The 15,000-nt window shown below is 57.4% G+C and overlaps 1 protein-coding gene across 1 annotated transcript in view; it reads left to right on the top strand.

Annotated features, from left to right (window-relative positions):
- The window catches only part of AEBP2 (AE binding protein 2), a 21,531-nt gene that overhangs the window by 1,202 nt on the left and 5,329 nt on the right, over positions 1 to 15,000 (top strand). Inside the window, exons 2-5 of the mRNA XM_083180737.1 lie at positions 6,032 to 6,236; positions 6,487 to 6,594; positions 10,979 to 11,165; positions 11,253 to 11,303. Coding sequence (XP_083036863.1) covers positions 6,032 to 6,236; positions 6,487 to 6,594; positions 10,979 to 11,165; positions 11,253 to 11,303 — 551 coding nt within the window. The remainder of the gene's footprint in view (positions 1 to 6,031; positions 6,237 to 6,486; positions 6,595 to 10,978; positions 11,166 to 11,252; positions 11,304 to 15,000) is intronic.

Here is a 15,000-nt window from a genome sequence, read left to right on the forward strand (position 1 = left end):
TGTATGGGGGGTAATTTTTCACTGTGGGCTGCAGTGATTCGGGGGGAGGGGGGTATACCTCACGGTGGTGTGCAATGATTGGGGGGGGGGGGGGTAGTATACCTCACGGTGGTGTGCAGTGATTGGGGGGGATAGTATACCTCACGGTGGTGTGCAGTGATTGGGGGGGATAGTATACCTCACGGTGGTGTGCATTGATTGGGGGGGATAGTATACCTCACGGTGGTGTGCATTGATTGGGGGGGATAGTATACCTCACGGTGGTGTGCATTGATTGGGGGGGATAGTATACCTCACGGTGGTGTGCAATGATTGGGGGGGGGGTAGTATACCTCACGGTGGTGTGCAATGATTGGGGGGGGGGGTAGTATACCTCACGGTGGTGTGCAGTGATTGGGGGGGATAGTGTACCTTCGGTGTTGTGCAGTGGGAATCGGTACATCTGTCAGAATGAACTTAGGTCTACAGTCATTAGGTCGACCCCACTAGGTCGACTGGCAGGAAGGTCGACCTGACTTAAGGTCGACATGGGCCAAGGTCGACATGACTTAAGGTCAAATTTGCATAAAGGTTGACATGAGGAAGGTCGACTGGTCATAAGGTCGACATGGGTATTTCACTGTTTTTTTTATCCGAATGTCGACATAGTCGACATGGACACAGTTGGCAATGAGAATCGGACCCTCGCACTGTGCTTCGGGCACGGTGCCTCGCTGCGCTCGGCACACTATTTTATTCTCCCACCACGCCCTAGTGGATGGTAGGGCATGAAATACCGCCTGTCGGCACATGTCGGCTCAAAAAACAGTGAATAACCCATGTCGACCTTATGACCAGTCGACCTTCCTCATGTCGACCTTTATGCAAATTCGACCTTAAGTCATGTCGATCTTGGCCCATGTCGACCTTAAGTCAGGTCGACCTAATGACTGTAGACCTAAGTGCATTCTAATAGATGACCGCATCCCGTGCAGTGATGGGGGGGGGGTAGTATACCTCACGGTGGTGTGCAGTGATTGGGGGGATAGTATACCTCCGGTGTTGTGCAGTGATTGGGGGGGGGGTAGTATACCTCATACAGTGCTGGGGGAGGGGGTGCATGGGGGGCTGTATTGTAGATGTTTGCATGGATCAGATGCTGTCTGTGATGTAGTGTCAGACGGATTGCACTATTCTCCATTGGATTATGTCTCTTGTGGGATTGGTGTGAGGTGATGTAACTGTAGTGCAGCCATACAGCCTGCATGTGTTCCAGCTGCTTCCTTCATCTCCTCCTATGTAAAGGTGGAGCCGGCTGGTGAGCAGCAGGTGACCGGGCTAGAGCGCCAGGCATGTGACTGGGATGTGGCGTACCCGGCTAGAGAGTGCCAGGCAGGTGGCTGGGATGTGGCGTACCCAGATAGAGAGCGCCAGGCAGGTGACTGGGATGTGGCGTACCCGGCTAGAGAGTGCCAGGCAGGTGGCTGGGATGTGGCGTACCCAGATAGAGAGCGCCAGGCAGGTGGCTGGGATGTGGCGTACCTAGATAGAGAGCACCAGGCAGGTGACTGGGATGTGGCGTACCCGGCTAGAGAGTGCCAGGCATGTGACCGGGATGTGGCGTACCCAGATAGAGAGCGCCAGGCAGGTGGCTGAGATGTGGCGTACCCAGATAGAGAGTGCCAGGCAGGTGGCCGAGATGTGGCGTACCCAGATAGAGAGTGCCAGGCAGGTGGCCGGGATGTGGCGTACCCGGCTAGAGAGTGCCAGGCAGGTGGCTGGGATGTGGCGTACCCAGATAGAGAGTGCCAGGCAGGTGGCTGAGATGTGGCGTACCCAGATAGAGAGCGCCAGGCAGGTGGCCGAGATGTGGCGTACCCAGATAGAGCGCCAGGCAGGTAACCGGGATGTGGCGTACCCAGATAGAGAGCGCCAGGCAGGTGGCTGGGATGTGGCGTACCCAGATAGAGAGTGCCAGGCAGGTGGCTGGGATGTGGCGTACCCAGATAGAGAGCGCCAGGCAGGTGACCTGGATGTGGCGTACCCAGATAGAGAGCGCCAGGCAGGTGACCGGGATGTGGCGTACCCAGATAGAGAGCGGCAGGCAGGTGGCTGGGATGTGGCGTACCCAGATAGAGAGCGCCAGGCAGGTGACCTGGATGTGGCGTACCCGGCTAGAGAGCGCCAGGCAGGTGACCGGGATGTGGCGTACCCAGATAGAGAGCGCCAGGCAGGTGGCTGAGATGTGGCGTACCCAGATAGAGAGCGCCAGGCAGGTGACCGGGATGTGGCGTACCCGGATAGAGAGCGCCAGGATGTGGCGTACCCGGAAAGAGAGTGCCAGGCAGGTGGCTGGAATGTGGCGTACCCGGATAGAGAGTGCCAGGCAGGTGACCTGGATGTGGCGTACCCAGATAGAGAGCGCCAGGCAGGTGGCTGGGATGTGGCGTACCCAGATAGAGAGTGCCAGGCAGGTGACCTGGATGTGGCGTACCCGGCTAGAGAGCGCCAGGCAGGTGGCTGGGATGTGGCGTACCCAGATAGAGAGCGCCAGGCAGGTGACCGGGATGTGGCGTACCCAGATAGAGAGTGCCAGGCAGGTGGCTGGGATGTGGCGTACCCGGCTAGACAGCGCCAGGCAGGTGACCGGGATGTGGCGTACCCAGATAGAGAGTGCCAGGCAGGTGGCTGGGATGTGGCGTACCCGGCTAGACAGCGCCAGGCAGGTGACCGGGATGTGGCGTACCCAGATAGAGAGCGCCAGGCAGGTGGCTGGGATGTGGCGTACCCAGATAGAGAGTGCCAGGCAGGTGACCGGGATGTGGCGTACCCGGATAGAGAGCGCCAGGCAGGTGACCGGGATGTGGCGTACCCGGATAGAGAGTGCCAGGCAGGTGACCGGGATGTGGCGTACCCGGATAGAGAGCGCCAGGATGTGGCGTACCCGGAAAGAGAGTGCCAGGCAGGTGGCTGGAATGTGGCGTACCCGGATAGAGAGCGCCAGGCAGGTGGCTGGGATGTGGCGTACCCAGATAGAGAGCGCCAGGCAGGTGACCGGGATGTGGCGTACCCGGATAGAGAGCGCCAGGATGTGGCGTACCCGGAAAGAGAGTGCCAGGCAGGTGGCTGGAATGTGGCGTACCCGGATAGAGAGTGCCAGGCAGGTGACCTGGATGTGGCGTACCCAGATAGAGAGCGCCAGGCAGGTGGCTGGGATGTGGCGTACCCAGATAGAGAGTGCCAGGCAGGTGACCTGGATGTGGCGTACCCGGCTAGAGAGCGCCAGGCAGGTGGCTGGGATGTGGCGTACCCAGATAGAGAGCGCCAGGCAGGTGACCGGGATGTGGCGTACCCAGATAGAGAGTGCCAGGCAGGTGGCTGGGATGTGGCGTACCCGGCTAGACAGCGCCAGGCAGGTGACCGGGATGTGGCGTACCCAGATAGAGAGCGCCAGGCAGGTGGCTGGGATGTGGCGTACCCAGATAGAGAGTGCCAGGCAGGTGACCGGGATGTGGCGTACCCGGATAGAGAGCGCCAGGCAGGTGACCGGGATGTGGCGTACCCGGATAGAGAGTGCCAGGCAGGTGACCGGGATGTGGCGTACCCGGATAGAGAGCGCCAGGATGTGGCGTACCCGGAAAGAGAGTGCCAGGCAGGTGGCTGGAATGTGGCGTACCCGGATAGAGAGCGCCAGGCAGGTGGCTGGGATGTGGCGTACCCAGATAGAGAGTGCCAGGCAGGTGGCTGGGATGTGGCGTACCCAGATAGAGAGCGCCAGGCAGGTGGCTGGGATGTGGCGTACCCAGATAGAGAGCGCCAGGCAGGTGACCTGGATGTGGCGTACCCGGCTAGAGAGCGCCAGGCAGGTGGCTGGGATGTGACGTACCCAGATAGAGAGCGCCAGGCAGGTGGCTGAGATGTGGCGTACCCAGATAGAGAGCGCCAGGCAGGTGGCTGGGATGTGGCGTACCCGGCTAGAGAGTGCCAGGCAGGTGGCTGAGATGTGGCGTACCCAGATAGAGAGCGCCAGGCAGGTGACCGGGATGTGGCGTACCCGGATAGAGAGTGCCAGGCAGGTGGCTGGGATGTGGCGTACCCAGATAGAGAGCGCCAGGCAGGTGGCTGGGATGTGGCGTACCCGGATAGAGAGCGCCAGGCAGGTGACCGGGATGTGGCGTACCCGGATAGAGAGTGCCAGGCAGGTGGCTGGATTGTAGCATACCCGGATAGAGAGCGCCAGGCAGGTGACCAGGATGTGGCGTACCCGGATAGAGAGTGCCAGGCAGGTGGCTGGGATGTGGCGTACCCAGATAGAGTGCCAGGCAGGTGGCTGGGATGTGGCGTACCCAGATAGAGAGTGCCAGGCAGGTGACCGGGATGTGGCGTACCCGGATAGAGAGTGCCAGGCAGGTGGCTGGATTGTGGCATACCCGGATAGAGAGCGCCAGGCAAGTGACCAGGATGTGGCGTACCCGGATAGAGCGCGCCAGGCAGGTGACCGGGATGTGGCGTACCCGGATAGAGAGCGCCAGGCAAGTGACCAGGATGTGGCGTACCCGGAAAGAGAGCGCCAGGCAGGTGGCAGGTATTTGGTCAGATTGGTCAGCTGGCATCCTATTGCGGGGTGGGCGGTGCGGCCTGTGTACAATCCCTGTGGCTCTGAGGACAGTGCGCTCTACAGAGGCACTGATGCTGGTATCTGTACTGTGTAAGGCACAGCTGGCAGCACCCCTCATAGTGAGGGAAAGCACTGTTACCAGATGCCGACGCAGCCTCTCTTTCCGTGTTGCAGGGACAGTTTAGTCGTGGACTGTGCCGCAGTGAAGACTGGAGGCTCCTGGCCTGTTTTCGAGGACACCAATTTGCACAATGTTGTTCAGCCTTTCATTGTTAATGGCGATGATGGCTTAATTAGGTAAACAGGAGCGAGGTAGGATGGTACAGGGGTACAGACTCACCTGGCTAATGCGGCTTGGTAAGTACACGCTGTACTATACAGGGTAAGTACCTTTCATACTGTTCATGGTGCAGTATATTGGTAATCCACCCATAGCGTACGTCATCGCCCCCTGGTGACACATTGGTCACTAGCATTTGGGGTCTGCCAGGATGAATGAGAGGGGACACTGCGCGGGAGGTGCTGTTATTCCACTGTACATCAGTCACACACACAGGCCTACTAAATGCAGGTGTGATATTAAACATGACTCATGAGCTTACAATCTAGTGCGCAAACTGAGGTCTGATCTGTCACCAACTTATGCTGCTTTCCCACTGCCAAACCTGCTTTGACCCGGTTTTTGAAACTTTTCTTTAAACGGGTCAAAGCAGGTTTTAACCCCTTTCCCACTGCATGTAGTAAATGGTATATTACTGGTTAATTACCGTTATTGTACCTTTCACATTGAACCCGTTGTGAAAGGCACAAAACGGTAATTAACCAGTAATCTACCCCCCCCCCCCCTGTTTGTTACCTGCCCTGCGGGACGCGAAGTACCGTGCTCATGCCGGACCCCGCTGCCCCCCAGCAACGCGCGAACCCCGCAGCCCAGATCCCCCATGCAGGTAAGTACCAGGAGAGGAGGGGCGCATGGCAGGTACCTGGGGGGGCGCGCAGGGCAGGTACAAGGTACCAGGGGAAACCATTGATACCGTTTCAGACCCGTTACCACTGCCAAATAAACGGGTCTGAAACGGGTAGGACACTGCTTTTTACCGGTATTAGTTAAACGGGTACAGCACCCTGGAGCTTAAAGGCTAAAAAAACTGTCAATGTATCGTTTACGAGCTGCAGTGGGAAAGGGATATTATATTACTGGTATCTGCGCGAATGTCCCAGGACCCACAACTGTAGACTGTAAGCTCCTGGGCAGTAATGGATGGTATCTCCTACGTATGTGTCCTTGTCCCCATTATAATGATGGTCCCACAGTATATACGCAGGCTTGGTAGTATGTGCTCCGTGTAGCTGTAATAGGGATTCCAGGCCTGCAGTACATGAGTCCATACACTAGGGGGCGGTACAATAATGGCTCTGCCTCTGTAATTACAGCATCAGCAGCACCCTGATGGATGTGGACAGCACCGTTTCCAGCGGACGCTCTACTCCGGCCATGATGAACGGCCATGGGCTGCCAACATCATCCAGCAAGAGCTCTTACAACTGCTGCTGGGACGAGTGCCAGACCTGCTTCTCCTCCAGTCCTGACCTCGCTGATCACATCCGCTCCATCCACGTAGATGGCCAGCGCGGAGGGGTAACCGTCTTACTTGTCATATACACATGGGGGCATGGGCCAGTCAGTGTGTCCCTACAGTAACCTGCACAATGACATCACAGTGTCCCAGAATCCTCCGTTCTTCTCGTGCTGTGCAGTGACCTGGTGTTTATTCTCATCACCTGTCCTGAGGCGTATAGATTCCTGGGGGGGGGGGGGCTATAAAATCTGATGTGTCTGGGAGGGGATCTCCCTGTGTGATCTGATCTTTCTCACCTGTGTTGTGTAGGTTTTCGTCTGCTTTTGGAAGGGTTGCAAGGTGTATAACACACCCTCTACAAGTCAGAGCTGGCTGCAGCGGCACATGCTAACACACAGTGGTGACAAGCCCTTCAAGGTAATATGACGGATTGGAGATCAGCATTCTTCGTCCCTTCACTACTGCTGCCTGTAGCTGGGGGATGTCGTGCTCCACCTCATCAGTCCGCTCTGATGCCCAGCTCCTCCCTCACCTGTCATACAGCACCTCCTACCTCCCCAGATGTCCCACCCCTTCTCCTAATGCCCAGCTCCTCCCACACCTGTCATACAGCACCTCCTACCTCCCCAGATTTCCCACCCCTGGCTACTAATGCCCAGCTCCTCCCACACCTGTCATACAGCACCTCCTACCTCCCCAGATTTCCCACCCCTGGCTACTAATGCCCAGCTCCTCCCACACCTGTGTTACAGCACCTCCTACCTCCCCAGATGTCCCACCCCTTCTCCTAATGCCCAGCTCCTCCCACACCTGTCATACAGCACCTCCTACCTCCCCAGATGTCCCACCCCTTCTCCTAATGCCCAGCTCCTCCCACACCTGTCATACAGCACCTCCTACCTCCCCAGATGTCCCACCCCTGCTCCTAATGCCCAGCTCCTCCCTCACCTGTGCTACAGCACCTCCTACCTCCCCAGATGTCCCACCCCTGCTCCTAATGCCCAGCTCCTCCCACACCTGTCATACAGCACCTCCTACCTCCCCAGATGTCCCACCCCTGCTCCTAATGCCCAGCTCCTCCCACACCTGTCATACAGCACCTCCTACCTCCCCAGATGTCCCACCCCTGCTCCTAATGCCCAGCTCCTCCCACACCTGTCATACAGCACCTCCTACCTCCCCAGATGTCCCACCCCTGCTCCTAATGCCCAGCTCCTCCCACACCTGTCATACAGCACCTCCTACCTCCCCAGATGTCCCACCCCTGCTCCTAATGCCCAGCTCCTCCCACACCTGTCATACAGCACCTCCTACCTCCCCAGATGTCCCACCCCTGCTCCTAATGCCCAGCTCCTCCCACACCTGTCATACAGCACCTCCTACCACCCCAGATGTCCCACCCCTGCTCCTAATGCCCAGCTCATCAAACACCTGTCATACAGCACCTCCTACCTCCCCTGATGTCCCATCCCTGCCCTTAATGCCCAGCTCCTCCCACACCTGTCATACAGCACCTCCTACCTCCCCAGATGTCCCACCCCTGCTCCTCACACACCTGTCCTACAGCACCACCTACCTCCCCAGATGTCCCACCCCTTCTAATGCCCAGCTCCTCCCACACCTGTCATACAGCACCTCCTACCTCCCCAGATGTCCCACCCCTGCTCCTAATGCCCAGCTCCTCCCACACCTGTCATACAGCACCTCCTACCTCCCCAGATGTCCCACCCCTTCTCCTAATGCTCAGCTCCTCCCACACTTGTCATACAGCACCTCCTACCTCCCCAGATGTCCCACCCCTTCTCCTAATGCTCAGCTCCTCCCACACTTGTCATACAGCACCTCCTACCTCCCCAGATGTCCCACCCCTTCTCCTAATGCCCAGCTCCTCCCACACCTGTCATACAGCACCTCCTACCTCCCCAGATGTCCCACCCCTGCTCCTAATGCCCAGCTCCTCCCACACCTGTCATACAGCACCTCCTACCTCCCCAGATGTCCCACCCCTTCTCCTAATGCTCAGCTCCTCCCACACTTGTCATACAGCACCTCCTACCTCCCCAGATGTCCCACCCCTTCTCCTAATGCCCAGCTCCTCCCACACCTGTCATACAGCACCTCCTACCTCCCCAGATGTCCCACCCCTTCTCCTAATGCTCAGCTCCTCCCACACTTGTCATACAGCACCTCCTACCTCCCCAGATGTCCCACCCCTTCTCCTAATGCCCAGCTCCTCCCTCACCTGTGCTACAGCACCTCCTACCTCCCCAGATGTCCCACCCCTGCTCCTAATGCCCAGCTCCTCCCACACCTGTCATACAGCACCTCCTACCTCCCCAGATGTCCCACCCCTTCTCCTAATGCTCAGCTCCTCCCACACTTGTCATACAGCACCTCCTACCTCCCCAGATGTCCCACCCCTTCTCCTAATGCCCAGCTCCTCCCACACCTGTGCTACAGCACCTCCTACCTCCCCAGATGTCCCACCCCTGCTCCTAATGCCCAGCTCCTCCCACACCTGTCATACAGCACCTCCTACCTCCCCAGATGTCCCACCCCTGCTCCTAATGCCCAGCTCCTCCCACACCTGTCATACAGCACCTCCTACCTCCCCAGATGTCCCACCCCTGCTCCTTACACACCTGTCATACAGCACCTCCTACCTCCCCTGATGTCCCACCCCTGCTCCTAATGCCCAGCTCCTCCCACACCTGTCATACAGCACCTCCTACCTCCCCAGATGTCCCACCCCTGCTCCTCACACACCTGTCCTACAGCACCACCTACCTCCCCAGATGTCCCACCCCTTCTAATGCCCAGCTCCTCCCACACCTGTCATACAGCACCTCCTACCACCCCAGATGTCCCACCCCTGCTCCTCCCACACCTGTCATACATCGCCTCCTACCTCCCCAGATGTCCCACCCCTTCTCCTAATGCCCAGCTCCTCCCACACCTGTCATACAGCGCCTCCTACCTCCCCAGATGTCCCACCCCTTCTCCTAATGCCCTGCTCCTCCCACACCTGTCATACAGCACCACCTACCTCCCCAGATGTCCCACCCCTGCTCCTAATGCCCAGCTCCTCCCACACCTGTCATACAGCACCTCCTACCTCCCCAGATGTCCCACCCCTTCTCCTAATGCCCAGCTCCTCCCACATCTGTCATACAGCACCTCCTACCTCCCCAGATGTCCCACCCCTGCTCCTAATGCCCAGCTCCTCCCACACCTGTCATACAGCACCTCCTACCTCCCCAGATGTCCCACCCCTGCTCCTAATGCCCAGCTCCTCCCACACCTGTCATACAGCACCTCCTACCTCCCCTGATGTCCCACCCCTGCTCCTAATGCCCAGCTCCTCCCACACCTGTCATACAGCACCTCCTACCTCCCCAGATGTCCCACCCCTGCTCCTAATGCCCAGCTCCTCCCACACCTGTCATACAGCACCTCCTACCTCCCCAGATGTCCCACCCCAGCTCCTCCCACACCTGTCATACAGCACCTCCTACCTCCCCAGATGTCCCACCCCTTCTCCTAATGCCCAGCTCCTCCCACACCTGTCATACAGCGCCTCCTACCTCCCCAGATGTCCCACCCCTTCTCCTAATGCCCTGCTCCTCCCACACCTGTCATACAGCACCGCCTACATCCCCAGATGTCCCACCCCTTCTCCTAATGCCCAGCTCCTCCCACATCTGTCATACAGCACCTCCTACCTCCCCAGATGTCCCACCCCTGCTCCTCACACACCTGTCCTACAGCACCACCTACCTCCCCTGATGTCCCACCCCTGCTCCTAATGCCCAGCTCCTCCCACATCTGTCACACAGCACCTCCTACCTCCCCAGATGTCCCACCCCTGCTCCTAATACCCAGCTCCTCCCACACCTGTCATACAGCACCTCCTACCTCCCCAGATGTCCCACCCCAGCTCCTCCCACACCTGTCATACAGCACCTCCTACCTCCCCAGATGTCCCACCCCTTCTCCTAATACCCAGCTCCTCCCACACCTGTCATACAGCACCTCCTACCTCCCCAGATGTCCCACCCCTTCTCCTAATGCCCAGCTCCTCCCACACCTGTCATACAGCACCTCCTACCTCCCCAGATGTCCCACCCCTTCTCCTAATGCCCAGCTCCTCCCACACCTGTCATACAGCACCTCCTACCTCCCCAGATGTCCCACCCCTGCTACTAATGCCCAGCTCCTCCCACACCTGTCATACAGCACCTCCTACCTCCCCAGATGTCCCACCCCTGCTCCTAATGCCCAGCTCCTCCCACACCTGTCATACAGCACCTCCTACCTCCCCAGATGTCCCACCCCTTCTCCTAATACCCAGCTCCTCCCACACCTGTCATACAGCACCTCCTACCTCCCCAGATGTCCCACCCCTTCTCCTAATGCCCAGCTCCTCCCACACCTGTCATACAGCACCTCCTACCTCCCCAGATGTCCCGCCCCTGCTCCTAATGCCCAGCTCCTCCCACACCTGTCATACAGCACCGCCTACCTCCCCTGATGTCCCACCCCTGCTCCTAATGCCCAGCTCCTCCCACACCTGTCATACATCGCCTCCTACCACCCCAGATGTCCTACCCCTGCTCCTCCCACACCTGTCATACAGCGCCTCCTACCTCCCCAGATGTCCCGCCCCTGCTCCTAATGCTCTCCTTTCCCCACACCCATCATGCAGTCCCTCGTACCCCCACAGTCCCGAGCTGATGCCTCTTTAGTGCTAGTGCTGCCCAGTGCCCCACCCAGCTATTATCTGCCACTTGTGTCTTTGCAGTGTGTAGTTGGAGGCTGTAACGCCAGCTTCGCTTCCCAAGGAGGACTCGCCCGTCACGTACCCACTCACTTCAGTCAGCAGAACTCTTCTAAAGCATCCGGCCACCCCAAGTCCAAAGATGATTCTCCATCCAAAGCTGGGCTGAACAAGCGGCGGAAGCTGAAGAATAAACGCAAGCGCTCACTGCGTAAGTGGTGTATGAGCGGAGGTGCGGTGGTGACCCTGTTACTCCTGGACCATAACTAGTGCATCTTTCTGTCTTTCTGCTCATCAGCGACTGCACTGGGAAGTTCTCCTTATTCTACCAGCCCAGTACAGCTGAAAGGTAGATACAACCAATGTGTATTGTCACTGTAATGCCATAACATGTCATCGGGGCGGGGGTTGGAGGGGTCATCGGCCTGAAGCTACGGGCCAGATGTTATTAGTAACTGGTATGGGGGAAACTTGCTGTAATGGAAGTAGTAACCATAGCAACAATAAGTTACCGGCTCTTAGACTATAGTAGGACCCTGGTGCGTGGGTGCTATGCGTGCACAGGTACTCGGAACAGCAGGTGTAGATTGGGAGGGGCTTCCGCCATGGCCTGGGAGGGGCTTGGTGCGCTGGCTATGGAGCACACATTGGACTACCATGACTGCCCCCTAGTGCTCAGTAGTGGGGATCTGCTCTGGGCTCCATAAAGGACCAAGTGTCCCTGCTACGTGAGCCCTGCCAGCAATGATCCCGATGTGAGGGCAATGTAAATGAATGGGATGGTTGGCGGCTAATGGTAGCATTGTGCTGGGTACACTGCCAGCCAAGCTGCTGATTGGTAACGCTCAATGTGACTGGTCAAACATGACTGCCGGGCATCCATTTAAACGTCCTTCCTGCAGCCGATGAACGGGTCTGTCTGCGTGTACAGATCTATCTGTGGCGCTAAAGCAGTATGTCTTCACGTCAGACCTGCCGATGTAAGAAACAATATAGTGTGTACCTAGCGTTACTCTGTAGTACGGTCACCACAGTACATGCAGGGCCGGTGTATGTGACACATCAGTATAATGCTATTGTGTGGGAAACGCTGATACAGCGCAGTCCTGAGAGGTTCTGACTCCGGGCCCTACTGCACATGTGGCCATTAGGGAATTGGTGACACAGGAAGCCCTTAGGGCACTATAGTCCTATCGGGCACCAGCTCCGTGGAGTTCCCTTTTATTGTGCTTGCCCCATAGAATCCCATGTTACTACTACACCATGGTTACACAGTGGAGATCACCTACATCTGTATAACCACATGTATGACTCAGGCGAGTACCGTTTGGAGGAAATATTTTGTTCTGCTCCTCAATGGGTCCATCAAAAATAAATATTTGTTTTCCCAATATGTTATGAAGCAAACTCTGATGTGATTTATCAGTGTAGAAAACATATTAGTGGGGAGAGCAGGCTGATGGCAGGGAGCCTGGTGTAGTGAAGTCCTATAGTGACCCTGTACTTATCAGTGGCCCAACATCTCCCCGTTATATCTGTAGTGGAGTGTGGAGAGCAGGCTGATGGTGGGGGGAGCCTGGGTGTAGTGCAGTCCTATAGTGACCCTGTACTACTCAGTGGCCCAACATCTCCCCGTTATATCTGTAGTGTATTAGTGGGGAGAGCAGACTGATGGCGGGGAGCCTGGTGTAGTGCAGTCCTATAGTGCCCCTGTACTAATCGGTGGCCCGACATCTCCCTGTTATATCTGTAGTGTATTAGTGGGGAGAGAAGGCTGATGGCAGGGAGCCTGGGTGTAGTGCAGTCCTATAGTGCCCCTGTACTAATCGGTGGCCCAACATCTTCCTGTTGTATCTGTAGTGTATTAGTGGGGAGAGCCAGATGATAGCGGGGAGCCTGGGTGTAGTGCAGTCCTATAGTGCCTCTGTACTAATCAGTGGCCCAACATCTCCCTGTTATATCTGTAGTGTATTAGTGGGGAGAGAAGGCTGATGGCAGGGAGCCTGGGTGTAGTGCAGTCCTATAGTGCCCCTGTACTAATCGGTGGCCCAACATCTTCCTGTTGTATCTGTAGTGTATTAGTGGGGAGAGCCAGATGATTGCGGGGAGCCTGATGTAGTGCAGTCCTATAGTGTCCCTGTACTAATAAGTGGCCCAACATCTCCCTGTTATATCTGTAGTGGAGTGTGGAAAGCAGACTGATGGCAGGGAGCCTGGGTGTAGTGCAGTCCTATAGTGCCCCTGTACTAATCAGTGGCCCAACATCTCCCTGTTATATCTGTAGTGTATTAGTGGGGAGAGCAGGCTGATGGCAGGGAGCCTGGGTGTGGTGCAGTCCTATAGTGACCCTGTACTAATCAGTGGCCCAACTTCTCCCTGTTATATCTGTAGTGGAGTGTGGAAAGCAGACTGATGGCAGGGAGCCTGGGTGTAGTGCAGTCCTATAGTGACCCTGTACTAATCCGTGGCCCAACATCTCCCTGTTATATCCGTAGTGTATTAGCGGTGAGAGCAGGCTGATGGTGAGGAGCCTGCATGTAGTGCATTCATGTAGTGAACCTGTACTGATCAGTGGCCCAACATCTCCCTGTTATCTGTAGTGTATTAGTGGGGTGGCTCAATGCAGCGTGGATATATAGTGGCCCAGCATCTCCCTGTTATATCTGTAGTGTCAGGAAATAATTGCTGACCTGTTTCCACTTTACTTGCCTCAATGTTATGAGTGAAATATATGAATATTGTTGCATTTCTTTATTCTCTTAGATCTTGCTTTTGAGAATTCAACGTTTGTTCCTACATTTTTATTGCTCAAATGAGTCTCCCAACTACTGAGCGTTCTGCTGTATAGGTGTCCACCAATATTACCAGTTACAGCATTACATCCCTTGCTGCATGTTACATGGAACACCTCCTATTTATTATGTATGACACCTGTGTTCCAGCTTCTGCTATTAATGTAATATGCGTCCTGCCCGATTGCCTCGCACGTCCCCCATCATCCGATGCCAACTGATTGCCGCGCTCTCCACAAACACACCTCCCCGATGCACTGCCGACTGATTGCCGCGCTCTCCTCAGCACCCGTCCCCACCAGATGCCGGGCGACTGCCGCGCCCTCCCTCCTCGGACACCAGCTGATTACCGCGCTCTCCTCACCCCTCTCCCTCCTCGGACACCAGCTGATTACCGCGCTCTCCTCACCCCTCTCCCTCCTCGGACACTGGCTGATTACCGCGCTCTCCTCACCCCTCGAACGCCGGCTGATTGCCGCGCCCTCCCTCCTCGGACACCGGCTGATTACCGCGCCCTCCTCCTCGGACACTGGCTGATTACCGCGCTCTCCTCACCCCTCGAACGCCGGCTGATTGCCGTGCTCTCCTCACCCCTCGGACGCCGGCTGATTGCCGCGCTCTCCTCACCCCTCTCCCTCCTCGGACGCCAGCTGATTACCGCGCTCTCCTCACCCCTCTCCCTCCTCGGACGCCAGCTGATTACCGCGCTCTCCTCTCCCTCCTCGGACGCCGGCTGATTACCGCGCTCTCCTCTCCCTCCTCGGACGCCGGCTGATTACCGCGATCTCCTCTCCCTCCTCGGACGCCGGCTGATTACCGCGCTCTCCTCTCCCTCCTCGGACGCCGGCTGATTACCGCGCTCTCCTCTCCCTCCTCGGACGCCGGCTGATTACCGCTCTCTCCTCTCCCTCCTCGGACGCCGGCTGATTACCGCGCTCTCCTCTCCCTCCTCGGACACCGGCTGATTACCGCGCTCTCCTCTCCCTCCTCGGATGCCGGCTGATTACCGCGCTCTTCTCTCCCTCCTCTCCCTCCTCGGACGCCGGCTGATTACCACGCTCTCCTCTCCCTCCTCGGACGCCGGCTGATTACCGCGCTCTCCTCTCCCTCCTCGGACGCCGGCTGATTACCGCGCTCTCCTCTCCCTCTTCGGACGCCGGCTGATTACCGCGCTCTCCTCTCCCTCCTCGGACGCCGGCTGATTACCGCGCTCTCCTCTCCCTCCTCGGACACCGGCTGATTACCGCGCTCTCC

The sequence above is a fragment of the Crinia signifera genome, chromosome 4 (genome assembly GCF_055691185.1).
Source record: "Crinia signifera chromosome 4, ASM5569118v1, whole genome shotgun sequence".
Lineage (NCBI taxonomy): Eukaryota > Metazoa > Chordata > Amphibia > Anura > Myobatrachidae > Crinia > Crinia signifera.